The sequence below is a fragment of the Ovis aries genome, chromosome 1, assembly GCF_016772045.2.
Source record: "Ovis aries strain OAR_USU_Benz2616 breed Rambouillet chromosome 1, ARS-UI_Ramb_v3.0, whole genome shotgun sequence".
Taxonomy (NCBI): Eukaryota; Metazoa; Chordata; class Mammalia; order Artiodactyla; family Bovidae; genus Ovis; species Ovis aries.
The window spans coordinates 4,690,491-4,715,847 of NC_056054.1; the positions used below are offsets into that span (position 1 = coordinate 4,690,491).

The 25,357-nt window shown below is 47.4% G+C and overlaps 1 protein-coding gene across 7 annotated transcripts in view; it reads left to right on the top strand.

The window, feature by feature from the left end:
* Positions 1 to 1,812: 1,812 nt before the first annotated feature.
* IQCA1 (IQ motif containing with AAA domain 1) overlaps positions 1,813 to 25,357 on the top strand; it is a 195,052-nt gene continuing 171,507 nt past the window's right edge. For 6 of the 7 annotated variants that reach the window (XM_060399176.1, XM_060399154.1, XM_015091828.4 and 3 more), the window contains exons 1-5: positions 1,813 to 2,089; positions 13,615 to 13,939; positions 15,214 to 15,333; positions 19,953 to 20,144; positions 23,158 to 23,229. In XM_060399176.1, the coding sequence (XP_060255159.1) occupies positions 2,079 to 2,089; positions 13,615 to 13,939; positions 15,214 to 15,333; positions 19,953 to 20,144; positions 23,158 to 23,229 (720 nt within the window). In that variant the 5' untranslated portion in view covers positions 1,813 to 2,078. The remainder of the gene's footprint in view (positions 2,090 to 13,614; positions 13,940 to 15,213; positions 15,334 to 19,952; positions 20,145 to 23,157; positions 23,230 to 25,357) is intronic. The other variant, XM_060399173.1, reaches the window with a different exon arrangement.

Genomic DNA, 25,357 nt, shown 5'->3' on the forward strand with positions numbered 1-25,357 from the left:
CAAAAAGATAATAGTTAGGGGTGTGGTCTTTAAAGAGAGAGTACCAGGTGGTCCAAATAGCAACCCTACCATGAACTGGAGGATGGCCTTGGATACAGAATTAACCTCTCTGAGTCTTTACTTGGAAAGTTCCACATGTGTAAAATGGGGATGAAAATATTACTCGACTCATAAAATTAGTAGGAAGATTTAATGAATGAACATAGGTCAGGTCCTCAACAGTCCCTGGCATAGAAAGCAAAGCTCGTGGGGTGTAATCAAAGAACAATTATGTTTGTTCTCCTGGTATGTGGACCTTGGGAGAACTTGTCTCTCTTATATTGAGTGCCTGCTCTTCTATCTCACAAGGCTTGTATGTTTAAATTGCTGGATTTTGTCAACAAGTGCTTTATTTTCTAGAAAAGTCATGGGCTGTGGCACACATGGAATGTTGTCTTACATAACAGCCTACACTTCTTGATGCAGCTCTTTCACTGTCTACCTCTGTCTTAATGCAGGTAAGTGCCGCTTACTCCATAACAATAATGGAGGTGGTAGTTCTCAGCTGGTCCTTTTCTATTTTAAGATGTTGCAGAATGAGGCTGTAGAGCCACTGCAGAGGATAAGTCACCCAGCATCCTACGGATGACTGACCGCTCCAAAAGATGGAAAGACCACCCAAGACTGGTGATGTCCTTGAGCCACTGAAGAATCAGCTCCAAAACAGCCTCAGCTCTATCCATGTCGTTAAGGAAGATTATAAAGTCTCCTATTGTTTAAGCCATTCGACATGAACCCAGGGGCTTTCTATTACCTGCATTTGAAAACATGCCAGCTTACACAATGCTGCGTTTCCTAAGAGCTTTCATATTTTGGAAAATGAACTACAACCGGTAGAAATATCCTGGTTCACATTTTTCCTCAGGAACCTCAGAAATATCGCTACCTTTCCATCTGAAATTGAAGCTGCTGTGGAGAAATTCGAGACCAGCCAGATTCCCTGTACCACTTCTCTTTGAAGTTCAATAACACACCCAGGATATCCTAAGTGTTGGTTGTTCTGTCAGTTTTTCCTGGAACACAGTGAGAACTTTTGATCTGCACACTTCATTCTTTTGTTTCAGAAATGTTTCTTTATACCTTTCAGCTGCATTAGTTCTGAATATGTTCCAGTAGGTACTGCAGGTTATCAAGTTTGCCAATTAATCTCAACAGATACGAAAGGTGACGACAGAACAAGGAACCCAAACACTCACAGTGGCCTGCTAAACGCTGACATCCGCCAGCCATCTTACACTTAGAATGCACTGTCGCCTTATTCCATTTGCATTACACCCAAGAAAGGCAGCATCTGCATCTAGTCTGCACCCCTAGAACTAAAGTTTGCGCTTGGTACAGAGCAGATACCCAGCAAAGTTTCGAAAGAACCAAAGACTGCTACACCACTTTACAGATGGGAAGACTGCGGCTACAATCATTACGGACCTGGTCCAAGGCTACGTATCTCAAAGTGGGGATGAAAATGGACAAAAGAGAAAGCGGGACGCTGGCGTGGAGAACAAAGAGCTGGTGTATGGTACGTGGGGCGAGCTCAGGGGGACGCCGGGCGGGTCCTCCAAGAAGCAAACTCCTCGCGCTAGTTCCTGAGAGATGGTAACTCCCACAAGCGCGTCCACCAATGGCGCAGTAGCGTCCGCCCCGCGCGGTTGCCAGGGAAACATCAGGCAGCGCTGCGCAGGCGCATAGCACGCAGGGAACGGGGAGCACGCCGGCAAAGAAGACCGCCCCCCCCCTCCGCACTGCGTACTGCGCAGGCGTAGCGTCTCCGTTGCTAGGTTCCGCCTCGCGGGTCTCGCTGGGTGGCCAGAGTCAAGTTCCCGAGCCTCCTAAAGGAAGGGTCTGGAATCCCCCGTCTTGGAGACTATAGGCATTCCCTTCCTACCGCCTTTCCCTTCCCGAAGTCAGAGGATATCCCCATTGCCAGTCCCTCCCTCGGAAGCACCTTCCCCTAGCCCCTCTGGTGGTGCCCCGACCCTGCAGCCAGCCGCGCATCAGAGGACGACGGAAGAGCTTCCCGGCAGGCGAGGCAAAGAGCAGACATGTCGAACGCGTAAGTGAGGGGTTTCCCGGGCGCAGCCGCGGAGTGGGCTTCTTCAGGCAAAAAGATAGCTTGCTCTTTTCCTTTTCTTTTCTTCTAACCCCTTCTTTTTGCAGTTTTACCAAATAAAGATACACCTCAGCATAGACTGTCAGCTTCTGCGGACGGGCCTTGCCTTTGCCTCAGATGCTCCAACTCCCCTCGCACTCCCCTCGGCCCCAAATAGAGAAAAGCTCCTCTACGCGCAGTGCTTACTTTATGCCCACTGAGCCCTTGTGGACTTATTTTGAGGACGTGCTGCCTGCGTTCAGTTCCTCATCCGCTTTTTTCTTAATCTTTCCCAGCAATGTTCATTGCTTTGTGAAAACACCCTGGCCCCTATATTTAAGTTAAGAAAGATCTTGAGGAGGCTCTACTGTACCACTTCGCTTTCCAGCAAGAAACCCCAAGTCAGGAGGCCGTGGCCCCAAAGAGTCTTCACCCAGCGTTGTGCCAGTTACAGAGCATTTCAGTTCAGTTCAGTTCAGTCGCTCAGTCGTGTCCGACTCTTTGCGACCCCATGAATCGCAGCACCAGGCCTCCCTGTCCATCACCAACTCCCGGAGTTCATTCAGACTCACGTCCATCGAATCCATGATGCCATCCAGCCATCTCATCCTCTGTCATCCCCTTCTCCTCCTGCCCCCAATCCCTCCCAGCATCAGAGTCTTTTCCAATGAGTCAACTCTTCACGTGGGGTGGCCAGAGTACTGGAGTTTCAGCTTCAGCATCATTCCCTCCAAAGAAATCCCAGGACTGATCTCCTTCAGAATGGACTGGTTGGATTTCCTTGCAGTCCAAGGAACTCTCAAGAGTCTTCTCCAACACCACACTTTAAAAGCATCAATTCTTCAGTGCTCAGCTTTCTTCACAGTCCAACTCTTATATCCATACATGACCACTGGAAAACCATAGCCTTGACTAGAGGGACCTTTGTTGGCAAAGTAATGTCTTTGCCAACAATGCTTTTGAATATGCTGTCTACATTGGTCATAACTTTTCTTCCAAGGAGTAAGCGTCTTTTAATTTCATGGCTGCAATCACCATCTGCAGTGATTTTGCAGCCCCCCCAAATAAAGTCTGACACTGTTTCCACTGTTTCCCCATCTATTTCCCATGAAGTGATGGGACTGGATGCCGTGATCTTTGTTTTCTGAATGTTGAGCTTTAAGCCAACTTTTTCACTCTCCTCTTTCACTTTCATCAAGAGGCTTTTGAGTTCCTTTTCACTTTCTACCATATGGGTGGTGTAATCTGCATATGTGAGGTTATTGATATTTCTCCCGGCAGCCTTGATTCCAGCTGGTGCTTCTTCTGGCCCAGCATTTCTCATGCTGTACTCTGCATAGAAGTTAAATAAGCAGGGTGACAATATACAGCCTTGACATAATCCTTTTACTATTTGGAACTAGTTGGTTCCATGTCCAGTTCTAACTGTTGCTTCCTGACCTGCATATAGGTTTCTCAAGAGGCAGGTCAGGTGGTCTGTATTCCCATCTCTTTCAGAATTTTCCACAGTGTATTGTGATTCACACAGTCAAAGGGTTTGGCATAGTCAATAAAGCAGAAATAGATGTTTTTCTGGAACTCTCTTGCTTTTTCCATGATCCAGCAGATGTTGTAGCCCAGCAGTTATTGCTGGTCATCTCAAACACCTGTTACAGTGCTGACTCTGCAAGTACTCGAAATATAATAACTCATGACTCCCCTGCAGCGTCGGAGCTGTTAGTATTATTATTTCCATTTTACAGTGGAGGAGTCAGGCACATAGAGGCTAAGGAGTTCGTATACAGCAGGAACATGATGCCCAGAGCACTGCAACTCCTGCCTGATTTCTAGCTCTCAGTAGCCCTGTTTTCCACGTCAGAAAGGAAAAGCAGTGAGGCTGAGACTCAGGGCTTGCAGAGTTTTGTGGGTGGGGAGATCGGCAGTTCGTTTTCGGAGACGTTGAGTTTGAGATGCCCTCTGGACATCCAGAGGGCGTAAGTAGGCAGCTGACTTGAGTTCAGACCAGAGATCTGTGTATGAAATATAAATTCTGCAGCTGTTGGCATAGACAATTTTTATGAGACAGGAGATGGAGTGTAGACAGAAGAGAGAGCAGGTTTAAGGACTCAGACTTGGCCATCCAGTGGCAAGAGATGGAGGAGGAGAAACCAGCAGAGGAATTATAGGCATGATTGTTGAGGAAGCAACACAACTGTGGAGCCCTAGATGCTGGGAGGAAAATGAATGCAAAGTTTCTGGGAGGAGGGAGTAGCAGAGTCTGTCAGAGGCTGCCGAGGCCAGAAGACGGCTGAGGATTGGCCAGGGGCAGCACTGTGGAGTCCTGTGGTGACCTTGATCTTCATGAGCGAGATGGAGTAGAAAGATGGACTCAAGTGAATGTAGGAGAGAGGAAGAGGGGAGAAACTGTAGACGGTGCAAGGCTGGGTTTTTAAAGGCGTTTTGCTGTAGCTGGTGGCAGGGGAAATGGGGTCCGGAGACAGATTTAAAGATAGAAAACAATAGCCTGTTTGTTTGTCAAAGGGAATGGCCAGCATAAAGGAAGTGGGGTGAAATGAGAGGAGGAAGGAGAAGTGGGGTGACGTCCTTGCTAGCAAGGGCACGGGCCCCAGCATGCAGAGACAGGAGCGGAGGTTCTTTATTTCAGGAAGATGAGAAGGCAGAAAGCTGAGCACCAAAGAATTAATGCTTTCGGTGTTGGAGAAGACTCTTGAGAGTCCCTTGGAATGCAAGGAGATCCAACCAGTCCATCCTAAAGGAAATCAGTCCTGAATATTCATTGGAAGGACTAATGCTGAAGCTGAAACTCCAATCCTTTGGCCACCTGATATGAAGAGCTGACTCATTTGAAAAGATCCTGATGCTAGGAAAGATGAAGGCAGGAGGAGAAAGGGACGACAGAGGATGAGATGGTTGGATGGTATCACCGACTCAGTGGACATGAGTTTGAGTAAACTCTGGGATTTGGCGATGGACAGGGAGGCCTGGTGTGCTGCAGTCCATGGGGTTGCAAAGAGTTGGACATGACTGAGTGACTGAACTGAACTGAACTGAGAAGGCAGGGCAGAGGCTGTTGGTAAAGATTCCGTTTGGAGGGTAGATGTCATGGTGGGGCCTGGAAAGATGATGCAGATGGTAGATGACGGTGACATTGAAGTGCTGTGGGCAATACCATTAGATGCAATGAGTTTCAGAATTAGAGAGTGTAGGAAGGAGTGGAGGAGAGTGGTCTGGAAATTGAGCGAGGAGCAAAGACTTGGCCCTGTTCCCTGCCACTGTCAGAGGGCTCTGAGACAAAGGAGGGTCACAGGAAAAGTTGTGTCCTTTAGGGAAGGCCAAGCGTCCCTTGCCCTGGAGAAGGAATGGCTACCCACTCCAGTATTCTTGTTGGAAGAATTCCGTGGACAGAGGAGCCTGGCGGACTACAGTCCGTGGGGTGGCAAAGAGTCAGTCATGACTGAGTGAGTGAGACTTTCACTTTCTTTCACTTTAGGCCTCCCTTCAAGCAAGAACGCTAAGGAATATTCCAGAAAGAGTACAAACAACTAGATAGGAAAACTGGAAAAATTTTAAAGCTTATCATGTATAAAATAACTTGAAAGTTCCCATTTTGCAAGATGTAGATTTTTCCACCCCAGCACATGGTGTGTCTGAATATTCAAGTCGTTTTCTTCCCTTCCCCCCAACCCAGGCACCTCACGATCCCCCAGTCATAGGAAAACTGCCAAGCTGTAGAAATAACAATCTGGTCTCTTTCAGCCGTCATATTCAGTCTTTTGCACCCACGGTCCTTCTGACTTCAGTATCTGTAACGTTTCTAGGTCATATGCTGAAGTCTGAAACCAATCAAGTACTTAAAAAAAAATTCTAAGTGGTCCCATGAATAAAATACTGCCTTCTCTTTACAAGGCGCATTTAAGATTTCAAGAACACTTTCACATCTGTTATCCCATTCCTCGGTAATCCTGTGGGGTGTCCAGGGCAGGTGTCATTATCCAAATTTGCCACTTGAGGAGGTGAAGACACGAGGTTAAGTGACCTGCCTGAGACCAACTACCTTGGGAGACGGGTTCTGCTTTTAAAGTCAGAGTACTCACATGTTTAAAAACCACCGTGCCATACCCCAGAGAAATAAGAACACAGGTCCACAGCACAGCTTGTAGAGGGATGCTTAGAGCAGCATCACTCCCCAGACCCAAACAGCAGAAACTCTCCATGTGTCCCTGAACTGATGAGCAGATAAACAGAATGTGGGATATACCGGCAATGGAACATTATTGGTCAATATACCGAAATGAGGTGATGATACACACCACGGGACAGTGGGCCCTGGAAACATCGTGCTGAGTGGGAGGAGTCGTGAAACTCCAGAATAGGCAAGTAAATAGAAACAGATTAGATGAGTGGTTGCCAGGGGCCTGGGAGGATGGGGGATAATGGCAAATAGGGAGTGACTGCTCGGAGTGACAAAAATGGTCTGAAATCAGAGAAAGGTGGTGAAGGATGCACAACTCTGTGGAGGAAAACCGCCGATTTCTGCACTTCCAGAGGGCGAATTTGTGGTATGTGACTTACATCTCAGGAATGGTCTCAGTAGTTAAAATATCCTCTTGCCCTCTTCCTTGTTTCAGCTCGTCTTCCTGGGCACTGGCTCAGTGGAAGGATGCTGAGACTTTGAGCTCAAGGCAGGGTGGGTCCTGGGGCTACACAGGATGGGGGTTCAGGGAGTGGTAGGGTGGTAGCCAGCAGGGAAGGGGCAGCAGGGAAACTGGAACACTGAAGCCAGTGTCCGCGGGAAACAGTAAGGATGTCGGTTGCATGCTCTCACCGCTATTGATACTTAATATTTCCCTATCAATCAACGACCTTGCCTGGTCTCTCCAACAAGGGTTCCCTGAAAAATAGCAGGTGAGGAAGAAAGAGGGTGCAGGCCAAATACCAGGACTTGGAAGGATCAAGCCCCCAGGAAGGTCTTTGGCCAGAAGTTCCAGGTAGGAGTCGGCTCTGCCCTGGCCCTGGAGGGAGTCCTGCTTCTGTAACCCTGGGTAATGCCAAAGATCTCTTCAAGAAAATTAGAGATACCAAGGGAAGGTTTCATGCAAAGATGGGCACAATAAAGGACGGAAACAGTAAGGACCTAATGGAAGCCAAAGAAATTAAGAAAAGTGGCAAGAATACACAGAAGAACTATACAAAAAAGGTCTTAATGACCCAGATAACCACGATGGTGTGGTCACTCACCTAAGCCAGACATCCTGGAGTGTGAAGTTACGTGGGCCTTAGGAAGCATTACTACAAACAAAGCTAGTGGAGGTGATGGAATTCCAGCTAAGCTATTTCAAATCCTAAAAGATGGTGCTGTGAAAGTGCTGCACTCAGTATTTCAGCAAATTTGGAAAACTCAGCCATAACCACAGGACTAGAAAAGGTCAGTTTTCATTCCAATCCCAAAGAATGTTTCAGCCACTGTACAGTTGCCTCATTTCACATGCTAGCAATGTTATGCTCAGAATCCTTCAAGCTAGGCTTCAGCAGTATGTGAACCAAGAACTTCCAGATGTATAAGCTGGATTTAGAAAAGGCAGAGTACCTGGAGATCGAATTGCCAACATCTGTTGGATCATAGAGAAAGCAAAAGAATTCCAGAAAAACATTTACTTCTGCTTCATTGACTATGCTAAAGCCTGTGACTATGTGGATTACAACAAACTGGAAAATTTTTTAAGAGATGAGATTACTGGACCACCTTAGCTATCTCCTGAGAAACCTGTATGTAGGTCAAGAACCAACAGTTAGAACTGGACATGAAACGACTGATTGCAAATTGGGAAAGGAGTACGACAAGGCTGAATATCATTTCATTGCAAATAGAAGGGGAAAAAGTGGAAGCAGATATTATTTTCTTGGGCTCCAAAATCACTGCAGGCAGTGACTGCAGCCATGAAATTAGAAGACGCTTGCTCCCTGGAAGAAAAGCTATGATAAACCTAGACAGTGTATTAAAAAGCAGAAACATCACTTTGCTGACAAAGGTTCGTCTAGTCAGAGCTGTGGTTTTTTCCAGTAGTCATGTATGGATGTGAGAGCTGGACCATAAAGAAGTCTGAGCACCGAAGAATTGATGCTTTTGAACTGTGGTGTTACAGAAGACTCGAGAGTCCCTTGGACAGCAAGGAGATCAAACCAGTCAATCCTAAAGGGAATCAATCCTGAATATTCATTGGAAGGATTGATGCTGAAGCTAAAGTTTCCATACTTTGGCCACCTGATGTGAAGAGCCAACTGATTGGAAAAGACCCTGATGCTAGGAAAGATTGAGGGCAGGAGGAGAAGGGAACGACAGAGGATGAGATGGTTCGATAGCATCACTGACTCAGTGGACATGAATTTGAGCAAGCTCTGCGAGTAGTGAAGAACAGAGGAGCCTGGTGTGCTGCAGTCCATGAGGTCACCAAGAGTTGGACATGACTTAGCGACTGAACAACAACCAGCCAATGAGTGCACTGAATTAGGGCAGTGAGACTTCCCGGGCTGGGTCTGCCCCAAAGCATAACCTAGGCATGAAGTTCTAGATGCGTCCCATCCATTCATTTGGCTGCTGTTTCCCCTGGAGGAGGCCTCCTCTACCCAAATCCCTTGTTATGATGGGCGTGGGTCCTTATGGGATTCAGGTCACCCCCTGCACCCTGTGAAGACAGCCTCCATAGCCTCCCTGGGTGGCGGGACACACCTTAATACTTGCTGGCACGGTAAATGCTTTGAATTTTGATAAATGCCCTTTATCTTTTTATCAGCTCCACCCCTGCATTTAGAAATTATGACTGGATTTATTTATAGAGCCTTCCGGATATTGTTAGCAAATTCTTGGTAATATTAAATCTGCCTGTCAGTCTCAAGAGTCTGCTTTCTTTGTATCTTGGGTCTCCAGACAGGAACAGAGAGACTGCCTTCTGCGGGATCCAGCCCTCTGCAGCTCACATTCCAGAATTGTCTTCAGGTGCATCTCGTGTGGCTTTTGCCAAATGTATTCTTGAATGTTTAATGTTCTTAATCAGGGCTGTGAATGGAGTTTCGTTTTTCATATATTTTCCCTGCGTTTAGTTTGGAGGGCTTTTTTCTATGCCTTGCAACTTTGCTGTACTAATTGACTTCTTACTTTTTGTTATTGATTTTCATGGATTTTGCAATGGTATCATTTACAAGAAGTTTTTAACATCTGTTATATTCACCCCTTTTCTATATGCTTCATGCTTTTTTAAACTCGTATTATTTAGCTTTCTAGTGTTTTTCTACCGAAAATATTTTTGGTCTCTGGTTTTCAGCATTTTGAAGAGGGTTGTCATCATCTGTTCCTTGGGGCGTGTGGACAGCATTCTTCATCAGGCATTTGCCATAGATTAAATTTATAGAGCACCTCCTTGGCATCTCTGGAAATAATCCACAGCTTTTACTGTCCTGTGCGGCATTTTGTTCAGTTTTCCTTCACGTTGAACTCTTGTGAATTCCCTGGGTGACCCCTCCTTGATCAGAGGGAACAATTTGCTTTTGATCTGATGCTGTGTTTTGTTTGCTGAGTGGAATTTCAGATCTGAGTTCCAAACAAAATTAGCCTGTCATTTTCTTCTGTAATGTTGTCCTGCTAGGTCTAGGCCCTGAGCCCTATTTAGCCCACACAATGGGCGAGTTTTCTGTTTTGTGGGAACATGTGTTGAGTCTCCTGGCCTGTGGGGCCTGCCATCACCTGTCGGGTCAGTGAAAGCCTTAGGTGTCCTGCCCCTTCTCAGGTGCTGGAAGTTTGGGCTTTGGAAAAACCAGGAACCTGCTCAGCTTCTTTGTGTCTGTTCATCATGCAAACAGACATTCCGAGCTGAGTGGAATTCTAACTTTCTGATAGTAGCTTTTTGTCGTTATAATAAAGTTGTCTAGCAGAGTGCTGTTTCACTAGCGGTATTTTTAAAATATGGCCAAGTTTGGAGAAATCTAGTACTTGAACCAGAGATTGTGGAGTGGCAGGGGCGGTATTCAGCCACCAAACTCAGTGGGGTGCTGGGTGTGTGTGTGTGTGTGTGTGTGTGTGTGTGTGTGTGCACGCAGTATTCAGCCACCAAACTCACTTAGTGGGGTGCTGGGAGGGAGGAGGCATTCAGGGGTGTGTGTGTGTGTGTGTGTGCGCGCGTGCGTGCACACGCGCGTGCAGTATTCAGCCACTAAACTCAGTGGGGTGCTGGGAGGGAGGAGGCGTTCAGGGGTGTGTGTGTGTGTGTGTGTGCGTGCGTGAGTGTGTGTGTGTATGTCTGTGTGTGTGAGTGTGTGTGTGTGTGTGTGCAGTATTCAGCCACCAAACTCACTTAGTGGGGTGCTGGGAGGGAGGAGGCGTTCAGGGGTGTGTGTGTGTGGGTGTGTGTGCGTGTGTGTGTGTGTGTGTGTGTGTGTGTGTGTGTGTGATGTGCTGGGTCTGCATTGCTGCGCGAGAGCTTTCTCTGTTTGCAGAGAGCAAGGGCCACTCTCCATTGCAGTGCCCAGGCTTCTCACTGCGGTGATTTCTCCTGTTCTGGAGTACGGTCTCTAGGTTGCCCAGGCTTCAGCTGTGGCCCGCAGGTTTAGCGGCGTCACGGCATGTGGGATCTTCCTGGACCAGGGACCGAACCCGTCTCCTGCACTGGCGGGTGGATTCGTAAACGCTCAGTTGCTGGGGGAGCCCAGAAGTTCAGTTTTTAACTGTGCGTCTTTGCTTTCTTGTGGCGTCCAGCACACCTCTGCCCTCCAGGGTTTGTCCTGACAAACTAGAGTCCATTACGTTTCAGAGCCTGAATTCTGGAGCCAGGCTGCAAATCCTACGTTCAGATTGCACAACTCTGGGCCTCGATTTTCTCATCTATAAATTGGAATAATAATAACAATCGCCTCATAGGGTTTAGAGGATTTATGAGTTAATATATGTAAAGTACTTAGAACAGTAACCGACATGATGTAAATATGAACTGTTACCATCATCTTCATTTGAACCTAAAAGAGTTTTCACATCAAGAGAAGCTTTTTATTTTGGGCCAGCAAGATGAAAATCTCCCATCTCTGTTCCAAGCATAGGATAAAGAAATAGCATAAACTAATACAACACTATAAGTCAACTATACTTGAATAAAATAAAAAATTTTAAAGTATAGAAATGAGTATATAAACAGTAACAGATTTAAGTTCCTTTCTTGTTTTATGAGCACTACAAACGTCCTGCCTATTGAGGTTGTGGTAATACTATGATTTCCATATTTATCTTTCTCTATAAATAAGAATGTTGCTTTGTTCTTATATTTTGTTCTTAAATTATTTCAAGTCCTCAAAATTAACAAAGCAAATGTTTGTTTTGAATTTAAGGTGATTTATGGATTTACTAGATCAGTAGAGTCTAGTACTGACAATGAAGAAACAACACAGTACTTAATTTTGAAAAATGTTCAGAGCATAGGTAGTGGCTTACCATATTTAAATAACTTAACATGACATCTGGTTAGTAAATGTTAATCATTTGTATATTTAATTAGAAGTTTTGATCAATAAAACAAAAATCAAATTACAAAAAAGGAACATTTTAAGGGTTATTTTCATGTATCTGAAACTTTTATTTTTAAAAATATTTAAATTTTACTTTTAAATTTATATTAATATCAGGCAGATGGGCATGGAAATCCGCTTTCTTACCTGTTGTCTCAGCAGATGTTGTGGTTATGCATCTCCTGGTGGGGGGGGGGGGGCTTCTTTTGTTTTGAGTGGAGGTGGAGGTGGCAGCATGGGTTGGATTGTGTGTTCAGCTCACAACTCTGCAGACTGGGGTTCAGGTGCTGGCCTCCCCTCTGAAGGGCAGACCCTACCTCCCACCCCGGTGGAGGGATGGGAGCCACCCTGTCCTGTGGATGCTGCGAGGATGGCACACGGCTTGGAACTCGGCCGGTGGCTGGTTTCATTGTGTGATGCTTACGCATTCTTACCCATGGGAGGGAGAGGAGCATGCGTGAGGAAGGGCAGATGGCGGAGGAGAGTTCCAGAGGGCATGCCTGGGGATGACCTCAGGCAGGAGATGAGGGCCTCCCCATTCAACAAGGTGGGTTGACCAGCATCTCCACCTCCTCCCATGACGGCCTCTGAAACAGCATTAAGGGCTGTAAACACACAAGATCCACGAGAACGCTTGACCAGAGATAGCAGGACACTGTCAAGGGACAGAAAGCAGATGTGGATGAAAGGGAGGGCCTGGGTAGAGAGTGTGACCTGTAGGTCAGCAGAGGTGAGTGACCAGCAGTCTCCAGGACCCTGGGAAGGTCGTTCAGAGGTGAGGGGACTGGTCACAGATCAGCAGAGGGGCATTTCCACCCCAGAGAGCAGTGGCCAAGCTGTTCCCATCCTGGTGGCCGAGGCCGGTGCAGGTAGCCAAGGCCAGTGCAGGTGACCTGGACCCAGGGCGGGACGCGGGACACGGGTGGGTGCGGGCACGAGAGTCTGGGCTGACCCAGGACAGGCCGTGAGAGCCCGCAGCCCCCTGGACCCACGAGCTTCTCAGGTGGGTGTTTGGAGCTGCCCTTGCCAGCACATTCCTGGGAAGACCTTATGGAGAGAGATGGACATTGGTGGGTTTTACCCTCTTCCCAGGGAGACAGCCAGGATCCTGCCCACCCCTCACCCCCCAGTTAGGCCCGTTGGTTATAAGAAGTCCCTTCCCAGAAACAGTGAACTTTCACTTAGCTTTTCAGAACTGGATCTTGGATATAAAATGAGAGCCAAAAATTGCCCAAATTCTGAAAGAAAACAGAAGCCTCTTCCATGAATGTATTGATCAGAGTCCTGGCAGGGATAGGAGGGCATGCTCAGTGGGAATGGGGGGATGGGGTACAGTGGGGGGATGGGGGGTGGGGGTCGAATAGGGGGCCAGGTGGCAAAAGTGTGGGCTGAATCTTGGGAAACCAGCAAGGGATTGTGGTGTGGGGGGTGGGGAGTGGCCAAGGGGGCAATGGAGGGGACACCCTTCCATCTAACCCTCCACTCCTCAGCACCCCCGGCTGCACCCCTCACTGACTCAGACAAGGGTGAGGAACCAGCCTCCCAGACTGGTTGGTAACTCAGTTAATTCCAACTCAGCCACGTCACTCTTCGGCTCCAGGATGTGGTGATGGGTCGAGTTGGAATGAACTGAGGAGGCGTGCAGCCAAGGAGGCTGAGGAATGGGAGAGTTAGATGGAAGGGTCTCCCCTCCACTGCCCCCTTCTTCCACAAAAGGTGAAAGGCTTTTTAAACTATTTATTTGATAATAATAGCTGTAGTCATATCCAAAACTCACATGCACAACAAAACGGAACATATGTGGTCTAAAGAACATTGCAACCACATGCGGTGTTCTCGGCTCGTGTTTATGGTATGTTACTTTTTGTTGCACCAGATGCCCAGTATCTATGCCTTGCAAAGTAATTTCTGCTTCCTGAACTGTCTACTCTGTCTTCCCTCAGAATGTATAATAAGATGTGGCATCAGACCCAAGAAGCCCTCAGTTCTTTGCTTGATAAAGAATCTCAGAAGATGATGGAGCCACAGAGGAATCAAGTGTTCATCTTCCAGATGTTAGCTACCTTCTACATAAAATACGTGCAGATCTTCAGAAACCTGGAGAATGTCTACGACCAGATAGTCCACCCACAGAAACGCATTCTGATCCGGAAAATCCTGGATGCAGTGATGGGTCGCATCCTGGAGCTGAAGAATGAGATGGTTGAGCTGGAATTAACTGAGTTCCATTACTTTGATGATATCTTACAGGATCTTAAGTTGGCGCCTGTAAGTACTTAAGTTTTTTTTTTTTTTCGTATTAGTTTCTTTTTGTTGTAAATAAGATATGCAGGCCTGTAAGCAATAATCTACAGACTTTCTAGGCATATTGACTGATTGCATGTTGTGTTGAAAGTTGAAGCATAGCCCTTCAAGGAGACTTTACTGCCGTGGACAAGGATGGGGTTCATTCAGCTGTTGGTTCAGAGGAGTCGTTGCACGGCCCTGGGGTCTGCTGGACACTGGGGTTGTTGTGGTCTTACTTGTCACCACGGTATCTGCCCGAGCCAGTTGGAAGAATGGAGTAGGACCCTTTCACAAATAATCCCCCCAGTTTCCAACAGCAATGCCACTTCTTCTTTTTCCAGAAGACAGCTCTCTCTGGCCTTTGCCTCCCATCATCTTCTTGATGAGCAGCCCCTTGGTTGCTGGTTCCTAATTCCCAGGAAGATGCAGCTCCTCCTTTGCTTTGGGTCAGTGGTGACTCAGATCCTTTAGTAACACTTCTACAGTTTTGATCATTGACCTTGGAATGGGAAACATTCATCTGACCTCCACTAACAGGATGAGATAGTTGGATGACATCACCAGCTCAATGGACATGACTTTGAGCAAACTCTGGGAGATGGTGAAAGACAGGGAAGCCTGGTGTGCTGCAGTCCCTGCGATCGCAAAGAGTTGGACATAGCTAAGTGACTCAGCAACAGTCTGAAATACCTGCACACAAATGAAGAACGGGAGCTTAAACTAGTGTATAGAAACAAGTTTTCTAATAAAGCAAATTCATTTTGTAAATGATTTTTGCAATGGGGTAATTAAGGTAAAAATAAAACCAAATTATTTTTTTTTAATTGTAACCATTTACACACAAATGGTCGATGTGCTGATGTTAAATTATTAGATTTAATTCAAAGAGCTCTATAGCTCAATTCTTTGCTATCTGAATTTAAATTATTATTTTAGGTAGGCTCAGATAAGATTATATTTCTTTAAAGAAAATTCCTCAAGCTATCATTAGTTCATTGAGGCCTAATTGATATGGATTACTGGAATTTTGCAATAATGATCAGAGTGAGATATGTTATACTTTCCCCCTTTGACTTTATTTGTGCCTACCTTATGGGGACAAGCTGTCTTCACACCACTGGCTTCCTCACCTTGTAAGTGAGGGTAGGAGGTCGAGTGAGTCTCTGATGCCCTTGTCCTGACTGTGGGTTTTACGTGGATTTGGGTCCTGGAATTGTGACCGAAGTGCTCTTTTGTTTCTTCTTTCTCTTCTCTAGCAACAGTTAGATATCCCCATACCCAGGTATTTTTTGAAGGAGAAGTTGGAAGTCATAAAAGGAAGAGAAAAAATCCTTTCTCAGATATTAGCAGAAAGTGGATTAGGTGTATCTGCAAAGGTTTGTATATCATTTTAATAAACTGCATTGCATAATCTGTAAAACCTCCTTTTCTGCCGCTCCTAAGTGTAGGAGAAACGGGACTGTTCTCAATGCGAGGAGAGCAACAGCCTTTCCCCCATGTTATTCAGTCAGTAAGACATTGCATAACTTCTGGCTGTGTTTTTGACCAGTCTTAGCCACTCCTGTCCAAGAACTTAGAGATCAAAACACAGTATTGGTTAAATCAGAAGCTCTGAGATTGAGTAGGTGATCGACTCAGTCTCATGTTTCATCTCAAAGTCACCCAGCCTACGGTCAGAAACTGAATGTTGTTCATGTAAAATAATTAAGTACTGAGTAACTAGGAGCTATAAACCACACTTTCTGAAAATCCTGATTGACCTCCTATAACTTCAAGCTGAGGGAGACTTTTGTGGGGGTCCAGTGGTTGAGATTTTGCCTTCCAATTAAGGGGGTGCAAGTCCCATCCCTGGTTGGGGAGCTAAGATTCCACATGCCTCGTGGCCAAAAAACCAAAGGATTTAAAAAGAAAAAAGAACTAGCAGTGTTATAACATATTCAATAAAGACTTCAGTAACGGTCCACATCTAAAAAAATAAATCTTAAAAAGTAACTTCAAGTTGAGTGGCACTTAGATCACCTGGAGTGGACTCTCTCTGGGAAAAGGGGGGAAACCCGTAGACCCCCTGGACAGCCCCGGGCAAAGCCCAGTGGGAGCTCTAACCGCTTTCCTCCTTTGTCCCCCAGTATGCGTGCAGCTGCACCCTCTGCCTGTTACAGTAGCTGTCTTGGCTTTAACTCTCTGCCTTCTCGTGGATTCTGCATTTATTTCCCTGCAGCCTCCTGGCGGGCAGCTCTTTCCACAGGGCACTGTCATCGCAACCTGATGCGTTCCAGTGCCCCTCCCTGCCTCCAGAGTGATGCCTCCCACCCTCCGCCCTCTGGCTGGTCTTCCCGGCCTAAGCATTAAGGCAGCAGCGGACCATCCACCCAGGGATGGTGCAGGGTGGCAGGGGCATCGTTAGTAGCCATGCTGAGACTGTGGGTGCAGCCTAAGTGCACAGGGGAAGATGACTCCTGTGGCCTTCAGACGGATATGCCCCAGGGGGCGTTGCCAGCCCGCGCTGCGCCACAGTGTTAAGGAAGATTCCAGGTGTCCCCGGGATGGCAGCGGGGAGGGAGCAGCGCGTGCCCTATCGGCCCGCCGCAGGACCTAGGTCAAGTACTGCTCTCTCTGAGCACACACACTGAACCCTGAGCCACAGTCGTTTTGCACAGGCGACTTCACACCCTGGCCATACATGCCAGCCAGTCAAGCGGTCCTTTTCCTGCAGAGCCTGGTGTGACACAGTGTCCCTGCAGATGCCTTGCCTGACCCACCTCACTCAGGACCACCCCTCCAGCCACTGCTCCTCCCCTAAACATCTGGCCCCTCTTCTGCATCAGACTTTCTTCCAAATGGACTCCTGGGAATCTGGCCTTGGGGGTCGTCCAGTCATCCCTTCACCATGGGCTCCTGGGTCTGTGCCTCCAGTTCCCACATCACTAGAACAGAACCCGCCCCCTGACCAGGCATCCCCAACCCTGGGAGTCCTTGGCCCAGAGCGTTGACACGCACTGCAGAAGACGGAGAAGGGCAATTACATCGCACGCGGCGCAGTCGCAGTAAGACCTCCTTCCTGCCGTTTCTCCTCTCCCCGTCCATCTTGGCTCTTGCAGGGTCAGCAGAGGAAAGGTTTCTGCCTCTCCTTCACTCAGCATTCAGCCTCAGCAGCTCCTCTCTCCTTCTTAGGTCGAGCCGTTCATCTCTGTTTTCCAGGCCCCATTTCTGGGGTACCTAAGGGTGCTCAGTGGAACATGGGGCCTCCGGGCAACACCTGGGTGTCTGTGTGACTTTTCTCGGCCTGTCATTGTCTCACTGGACCCCCTGCTCTTGCCTTAAGCTGTTTATTTCTTGCAAATACTTACAATGTATATCCCAAGAAGGATTTTTTTATTCTTTTTTTTTTTTTTCTGTGTGGCATATGGGATCTTAGTTTCCAGATCAGGGATCAAACCTAGGCCCTCTTCATTAGGAGTGCAGAGTTTTAGCCTTTGGACCACCAGGGACATCCCCATATGAAGAATTCTGATAAATAACTGCCCACTTCTGCACTGATCATGCTGAGTATTTACTCTTATGGCCTCCACTGACGTTCAGATATCTTTGTTGTGTTGAGTGGCCATCTCAAATCCCTCACATGTATCCCATAAGGGCTGGAATTATTTTCAGAATGGCAGTGTGCAATCGAAAGGAAACAGACAGTAATGAATGGCATTTGCTGAGCACCTGCTCTACGTGTAAGGGTTTGTACATACATCACCTGATCTATACCAGCGTAATATTTATTTTGGGCTTCCCCAGTGGCTCAAATGGTAAAGAATCTGCTTGCATTGCGGGAGACCTGGGTTGGATCCCTGGGTTGGGAAGATCCCCTGGAGGAGGGCGTGGCAGCCCATTCCAATATTCTTGCTTGGAGAAGCCCATGGACAGAGGAGCCTGATGGGCTACAGTTTACAGGGTCACAAAGAGTCAGACACGACTGAGGGACTAAGCACGGCACAGCAATATTTATTTTGGGCTTCCCAGGCGGCACTGGTGGTGAAGAACCTGTCTGCCAGTGCAGGAGACTTCAAGAGATGCAGGTTTGACCCCTGGGTCGGGAAGCTCCCCTGGAGAAGGAAATGGTAACCCACTCCAGTATCCTTGCCTTGAGAATCCCATGGACAGAGGAACCTGGCAGGCTACAGTCCATGGAGTCACAAAGAGTCAGACACAACTGAAGCAACTTTGCACGCACGCAATATTCACTTTACCTTCACTTCCAAAGTGCATTATTGAAAAGAACTGCTCCCTTCAAATCTGAAGCAGCAAGGTGCCCCTGGACACCGAGCCCTGAGCAGTTGTGTGAAAGAGCTTCCTTGGAAGGCTCTAGCGCCTCCATGCTGAGGGGCCATGGGTGCTTTCATGAAAGAGGGTGGCCCGTCTCACTTCAAATGGGGTGAATCCCTTACTAACCATAGGAACTGCATGAATTACTTTACTTTCTTCAGCCTCGGTCTTCTTTTTATATGTGTACAAAAGGGAAAGTGTTAGTCTCTCAGTCCTGTCTGACTCTTTGCAATGCGGTGAACTATAACTCACCAGACTCCTCTGTCCATGGAATTTTCCAGGCAACAGTACTGGGGTGGGTTGCCCTTCCCTTCTCCAGTGGATCTTCCTGACCCAGGGGTTAGACGAGGGTCTCCCACACTGCAGGCAGATTCTTTAGCACCTGAGCCACCAGGGAAGCCCTTTACAGATGAATATTTGGCTATGTTGGGTATTGGTTGCAGCACTCATGATCTTTAGTTGCTACACTTGGAATCTTAGTTCTTGACCAGGAATCAGACCTAGGCCCTGCTTTGGGAGTGTGGAGTCTTAGCCGCTGGGCCAGCAGGGAAGTCCCCAGCCTGGGTCACAGTAATACCTGTCTTGGCTGTTGCCTTGTGAATTGGATGAGAAAGCATGTGGAAAGCATTTCTGGCATCTATAGGTCCTCAGTAAATGGCCCTTCCCTCTCTTTCTTGCCACTTTCTCTGCATTCCCCACTGCCACCCCTGTTACACGAAGTGACCGTCCTGAGGAACAGTGGCCCAGGGGATGAGCTACAGCACCTGCCTGTGGGCTGCACTCTCCTGCCTGGACCCACGTGTGGCCGTTGCTGCCCCCTGAGGCCTGGGCAAGGGCTCAGCCCATGATTGAGTGGTTTTTGGATTCAAACAGCCTCTCCCTTATGCCTCTGTCCAGACAGGAGGCTTGGGTGAAGCCAGACCAGGTACACAGCTTCGCCCTTCCTCCTGGGATGACAGAGGGCCTCGGGCCTGAGCCCACACAGGGCCCTGGACGCACCCCCCACCAGCAGCAGCCTTGCTCACATCCCTGTCCTCGAAAAGCTGCACTGCCCCTCCTGACTCTGCCCAAACTTCCCCCATGTGAGATCTCCAAAGACAGCATTCTTGAGCAGTTCCCTCCACGGTTAGATGTTTTAAAGGACAAATATGGAGGTGCTGGGAGAGGTTTCTCTTACAAAGTTAAATGCTCCTGAAAGGGTCCGAATATTAGTCACATTCACTACATGGTTCTGTAATTGATTTTAAAGCCAGCATTTGCCTTCGTCTGTATTTCCCATTTTAAATTCTCATAGTAGATCTATGTTTTTAATTTCTACACTTCTACTATGAAGTTAATGGAATGTTGGTAGCCATTTCAGGTTGATTTTGATCCGTTTTCATTGGCATCCCTCGTATAGTCTGCTGCCAACCTAAAACATTGTGGAGCTAATTAGTGTTTTGTTCAGAATGGTAGAGGAAGGCTTAACAGGTCCTTACATACAGGCTCACAGCGTGAACATGACATATTATCAAAATATGTGTATGCATGGGGAAAAAAATGATTCGTATCGAATGGCTACAGTTCTCTCTGTAGTTTGGAGACTCTTAGCAGGGTGGTGTTAGAAGGAAGCATGTCACGTTTCTGGAATCAGTTAAGGTCATGAGCGTGTTTAAACATTGATTTATCTTAAATGTTTTTGCAGAAATACCAAGTAAAGCCTATCCCCCTAGAAGAGGCTGTTAAATTGATCCAGATTGCTGAGAGGGCGCGGCAAGGGCGCCTGAGAGCCATGTTCATGAAGCAGATCTACCTGCAAGAATACAGAGCCAAGCAAGCCAGGTTACTCGGCGATAAAGTGGCAGATGTGAGCGCCGCTGCACTGAGAATCCAGAAGGTGCGACCGTGGGGCACAAGGTGGAGATGCAGACCGGGGGTGGGGGGAGCTCCAGAACTCAACATTCCCAAGCCCCACCTCTAGCAGAAGAGTGATCGTGTTAGTCACTCGGTCGTGTCCGACTCTTTGCAGCCCACCTGGTGGGACTGTAGCCCACCAGGCTTCTCTGTCCATGGAATTCTCCAGTCAAGGATACCGGAGTGGGTTGCTATTTCCTCCTCCGAGGGATCTTCCCCACCCAGGGATCGAACCCAGGTCTCCTGCATTGCAGGCAAATTGTTTATGGTCTGAGCCACTAGAGAAGCCTTTAGTAGAACTGGACTAAATTCCAGAAAAGACTGTTTTATCCTGGGGAAACTGTTAAGCACGCTTGGTTATGTTTTTTCATATTGCATTATAAATAGGTCGGAAACTCAGGACCTTTTATTGAAGTATTTTTAAAAATCGTCTATAACTTTCGGAGGCAGTATTGCAGTACAAGCCCTCACTGAATTTTTAAAACTACATTTACACACAGACGTGATTATAGAAGGGAGCAGGGTTAACACCTAGGAGCTTAGAGAAGCGTGTACCATTCACATAAGCTCCAGGGAACACCGCTGATGACCACACATGGATGCTCCTTTCAGAAGGAGCCCTGGACATTTCCTTGCTTTTGTCAGACGACCCCCTCGATTGATACTCCCATCTTTTTTCAAATTGTGACTGAGGTTGCTGATGGAAAAATGAAGAAAACTGCAGCTCGATACGAAGTAGGATTAGATTGGCAAGAAAGCGAGTATAAGGACATAGAGGGGAACCAGAAGCTCGGAGCTCTTGTCCCCAATTGTGTTTGAATGGGAATCGGGAGGGGGCTGAGGAGAGGCAGAAAAAGACTACTTTCTTTCAAGTTTCTGTGGGGACATGAAGTCTTTTTAAATTTATTTTATTGAAATATAGTTGATTTACAATGTTTTGTTAATTTTTACTGTACAGCAAAGTGATTCAGTCGTGTGCATGTTTGTAGGCTTGTGTGTGTGTACTTTTTCGTATTTTCCATTATGGTTTATCAGAGGATAGAGAATAGCCTTCCTATGCTCTATAGTAGGAGCTGCTTGTTACCCGTCCTGTATATGACAGGGGTGCTGATGACCCTGTTTGCAGAGCAGGAGTAGAGACGCAGACAGAGAGAGTGGGCTTGGGGACACAGTGGGGAGGGAGAGGGCGGGGCGACCTGAGAGTGTGGCGCTGACCTGTGCACACTTGTTCAGTCGCTCAGTCATGTCCGACTCTGTGTGGCCCCGTGGACTGCACCCCGCCAGGCTCCTCTGTCCGTGGGGTTTCCCAGGCCAGAGTGCTGGAGTGGGGTGCCATTGCCTTCTCCCGTGTATGCAATCCTATGTGTGAAATTGTAGGAAGTTGCTCGGTAACACAGGGAGCTCAGCCCAGTGCTCTGTGACGACCTAGATGGGTGGGATGTGGGAGGGAGGGCCAGAGAAACGGGATACATGGATGCATATGGCTGATGGACATTGTTGAAACCAGCACAACACTGTAAATCAAGTATCAATTTAAAAAATTTTTTAAAGGCAGTAAAAAGTAATAATAGTAATAGCTGCATCTCCCACCAGCTTTCACTCCATTTTTTTTCCAACCCCACTTGGCAGCTGAATGTCTGTTCTCTATGGGATTTGAAATTTCTGGGATATGGGATATGGGATACACATCTGAGTTCAAGGCTTGGCTTGAACAATTCTTGGATGCTACTCTGTAACATTTCTCCACGTTACAGTGGAAATCTTATAAAACCATGAAGTACCACCCTCAGATTTAGCCCCAATCCTGCAATCAAGGAGTTTCTCTTGAAGAAATACAGGTAGAGGAATCTCACCATAAAAAGAAAAAAAAACTATAGGCTATTTCCTTATGTTCTCCAGATTTATGGGTCACACTTAACACACGCATCACCTCGCGTGAATGCCGTTTTCCTTATACTGAGAGCGTGTAAGGTCTGCTCCCCTAGCAGCCTGCAGGTGTGAGATACAGCGCTGTTCACTGCAGTCACCACACAATACACTGCATCCCCAGAATGTATTCACGTTATAATTGGTCCCTTGACTACCCTTACCTGTCTCCCTCACCTGCCCAACCCCTGGCAGCCACGAAAGCTACTCTGTTTCTATGCACTCAGCATTTTTGGATTCCACGTGTAAGTGAACCCATAAATTGCCTGTCTTCTTACGACTTATTTCTCTCAGCATCATGCCCTTAAAATTCATCCATGTTGTTGCAGATGAGAACTTCCTTCTCTTTGTGGCTGAATCATACTTCCTGGAATATACATATACCAGGGTTTCTTTATATGCTCGTCCGTCAACAGACGAGCTGTCTCCATGTCTTGGCTGTTGGGAATGGTGCTGTGGTGAACACTGGTGTGCATGTATCTTTTCAAGTTAGTGCTTTCCTTTTCTTCCGACAAATACCCAGGAGTGGAATTTCCAGAGCACACAGTAGTTCTATTTTTAATTTTTTGAGCACTCTGCTTACTGCTTTCCATAGCGGCTGTACCCAGTTCCAGGCCCACCAACCGTACTGGAAGCTTCCCTTATCTTCACATCCTCTCTGACACTTGTTATCTCTGGTCTTTTCGATAACATCCACCCTAACAGGTGTGAGGCTGTCACTGGGTCAGCAGTACGCTCTGCAGTTGCTACCAGGGTCTTGGATGAGGGTGGCTCCTCTTTGGTCCCTGGGTGGACAGAACTGCCTTGTTTAATAGGGGATATTGGGACAAGGTTCTTCATCAGGGTCCACAGTTGGGTCCTCGGACAGTGGACAGTGGCATAGGCCACTTCTGTGTTTCATTCTTTCTTTAAAAATGTCACTGTGATCACAGAAGGAAAAGCACTCCATCAACACAGACTCGTGTGAAACCCTGAGTGCATCATCTGGCAAGTGCAGGTTACGTGGGAGAAATGGTATGACCGTGTTTGATTTGTCTTTATGTATTAAGCAAGCGTTTCTTTGTCTTTAGGTTTGGCGAGGTTTCCATCAGTGCAAGAGAACCGAAAGAGAGAGAGAAAAGGAGATGATATTTCTGGGTATGGTAAGTTTTCTTATAGACAAGATCAGCGTCTGGTTCTCTTAAAGACCGTAGAATCTGTAAGACTCGTGTCCTCCTTAAGGAGCACTTGAGAAAAGAAAGGAAAACAAAAAACATGACCGGTGACTTAAGAGAGTGGAATCCCATGTATTATCTAGAAGCCTCCCGGGGGAGGGGAGGGGTTCTGGAGACACAGGATTGTGTCTGTTTAGACATCTGTTGGAGTACGTGGGCTGCTCTGAAGCAGGGACAAGCTGTGAGCTGCTCACCAGTATCAGCTGTGGCCTCCACTCTGTTAATATCTGTTAGTATGCATGACCGGGAGAATGGGTTTGCCCCAGTATAACTGCCTCCTCCTGGGTGATCTCCATGAAGTGAAGTGAAGTGGAAGTCCACTCTGTCTGACTTTTTGCGACCCCAGGGACTGTAGCCTGCCAGGCTCCTCAGTCTATGGGGATTCTCCAGGCAGGAATACTGGAGTGGGTTGCCATTGCCTTCTACAGGGGATCTGGTGATTACTGAATCAAGAGTTGAATGGGTGTATTCCTTAGTTATTACCACAAATTTAGCAGCTTCAACAACACAACCCCGCTCCCTCAGTCTCTGTGGGTCAGGGGTCTGGGCTTGGCTGAGTCCTTTGCTCCAGGGCTCATAGGTGGCAATCTGGGTATTGGCTGGGGATGGGGTCTCACCTGAGGTTCAACCAGGGAAGAAACAGTGCCCAAGCTTATGTGATTGTGGGCCAGATTCAGTTCCTGGTGGACTACCAGGCTGAGTGCCTCAGTCTTTTCCTAGTTGTTAGCTTGAAGTGACCCCCAGCCCCTTGCCATGTGGACTGTCCACATGGCAGCTGGGTGAGCTGCTTACAGCCCCATGTGAGGATCACGAAAGTGGTGTGCATCAGCTTTGCCCTGGTAGTGAAAGTGAAGGTCGCGCAGTCGTGTCGAACTCTTTGCGACCCCATGGACTATGGGGTCCATGGGATTCTCCAGGCCAGAATACTGGAGTGGGTAGCCTTTCCCGTCTCCAGGGGATCTTCCCAACCCATGGGATCGAACGCAGGTCTCCCGCATTGCAGGTGGATTCTTTACCAGCTGAGCCACAAGGGAAGCCCAAGAATACTGGAGTGGGTAGCCTATCCCTTCTCCAGCAGATCTTCCCAACCCTGGAATTGAACTGGGGTCTCCTGCACTGGAGGTGGATTCTTTACCAACTGAGCCATGAGGGAAGCTTTGCCCTGGTCCAATGGTAATCGGGGAGTTGTAGGGTCCACTCTGTGTTTTTTAAGACAAAAGTGATGAAGGTCTTAGAGCAGTGCCCCGAGTGTGGGACCAAATGCTACTTTTTCTATATACAGTAATGTTGCTGATAAGGTCTTTTCATTTACTTTAAATCTAAAGTAAATTTATATTTAAATTTAGACTGTTTAAAGAAAATTTAAACCGTCTCATTTTTGGTTGATCGCAGAACCCACTCTCTGCTCTTGGATCACTTTTGTCCTGATCTGTTCTAAGTGCCAGATGGTGTGATAAATCATTTTAGAATAGCATACATTTTCCTCTGGGAGAAGGAAATGTCAGCCTGCTCCAGTATTCTTGCCTGGAGAATCCCATGGACAGAGGAGCCTGGTGGGCTACAGTTCATAGGATCGTACAGAGTCAGATTGAAATGACTCAGCGTGCACACACGCTTTCCTCTGACCCCTCCTCCTGACTGCTCCACCTGCACGTTGGGTGCATCATCTGTTGTCAGCACAGGATGGGAAACAGGTGTTATTTTGCTTGAGGAGGGGATTCACCACCGTGGTGCCAATGCCTGGAAGAGCATCTTTCCCTGGTGAAGGGGCGTGTGCCCACCGCACCTGTGTGCAGAGTCTCAGTTGTGGTGGCCAACTTTTACTGTCTCAGAGAATATGGTGACTCATCCCAGAGGGGCATATGTGATTCGAGAAGTACCCTGATTTGATCACCTGCATTCTTGATTTCCCTTTCATCTTTGATTTTCATAAACGAGTCCACATTTCTGTGGGGAATTGAGGGCCCCTGGGATCACAGCTCCTCTTCCGTTTCTTGGTTGGTGGAGCACTGTGAGCATCAAACTGGTGAGTCACTGCCAGCTGTTACAGATCTTT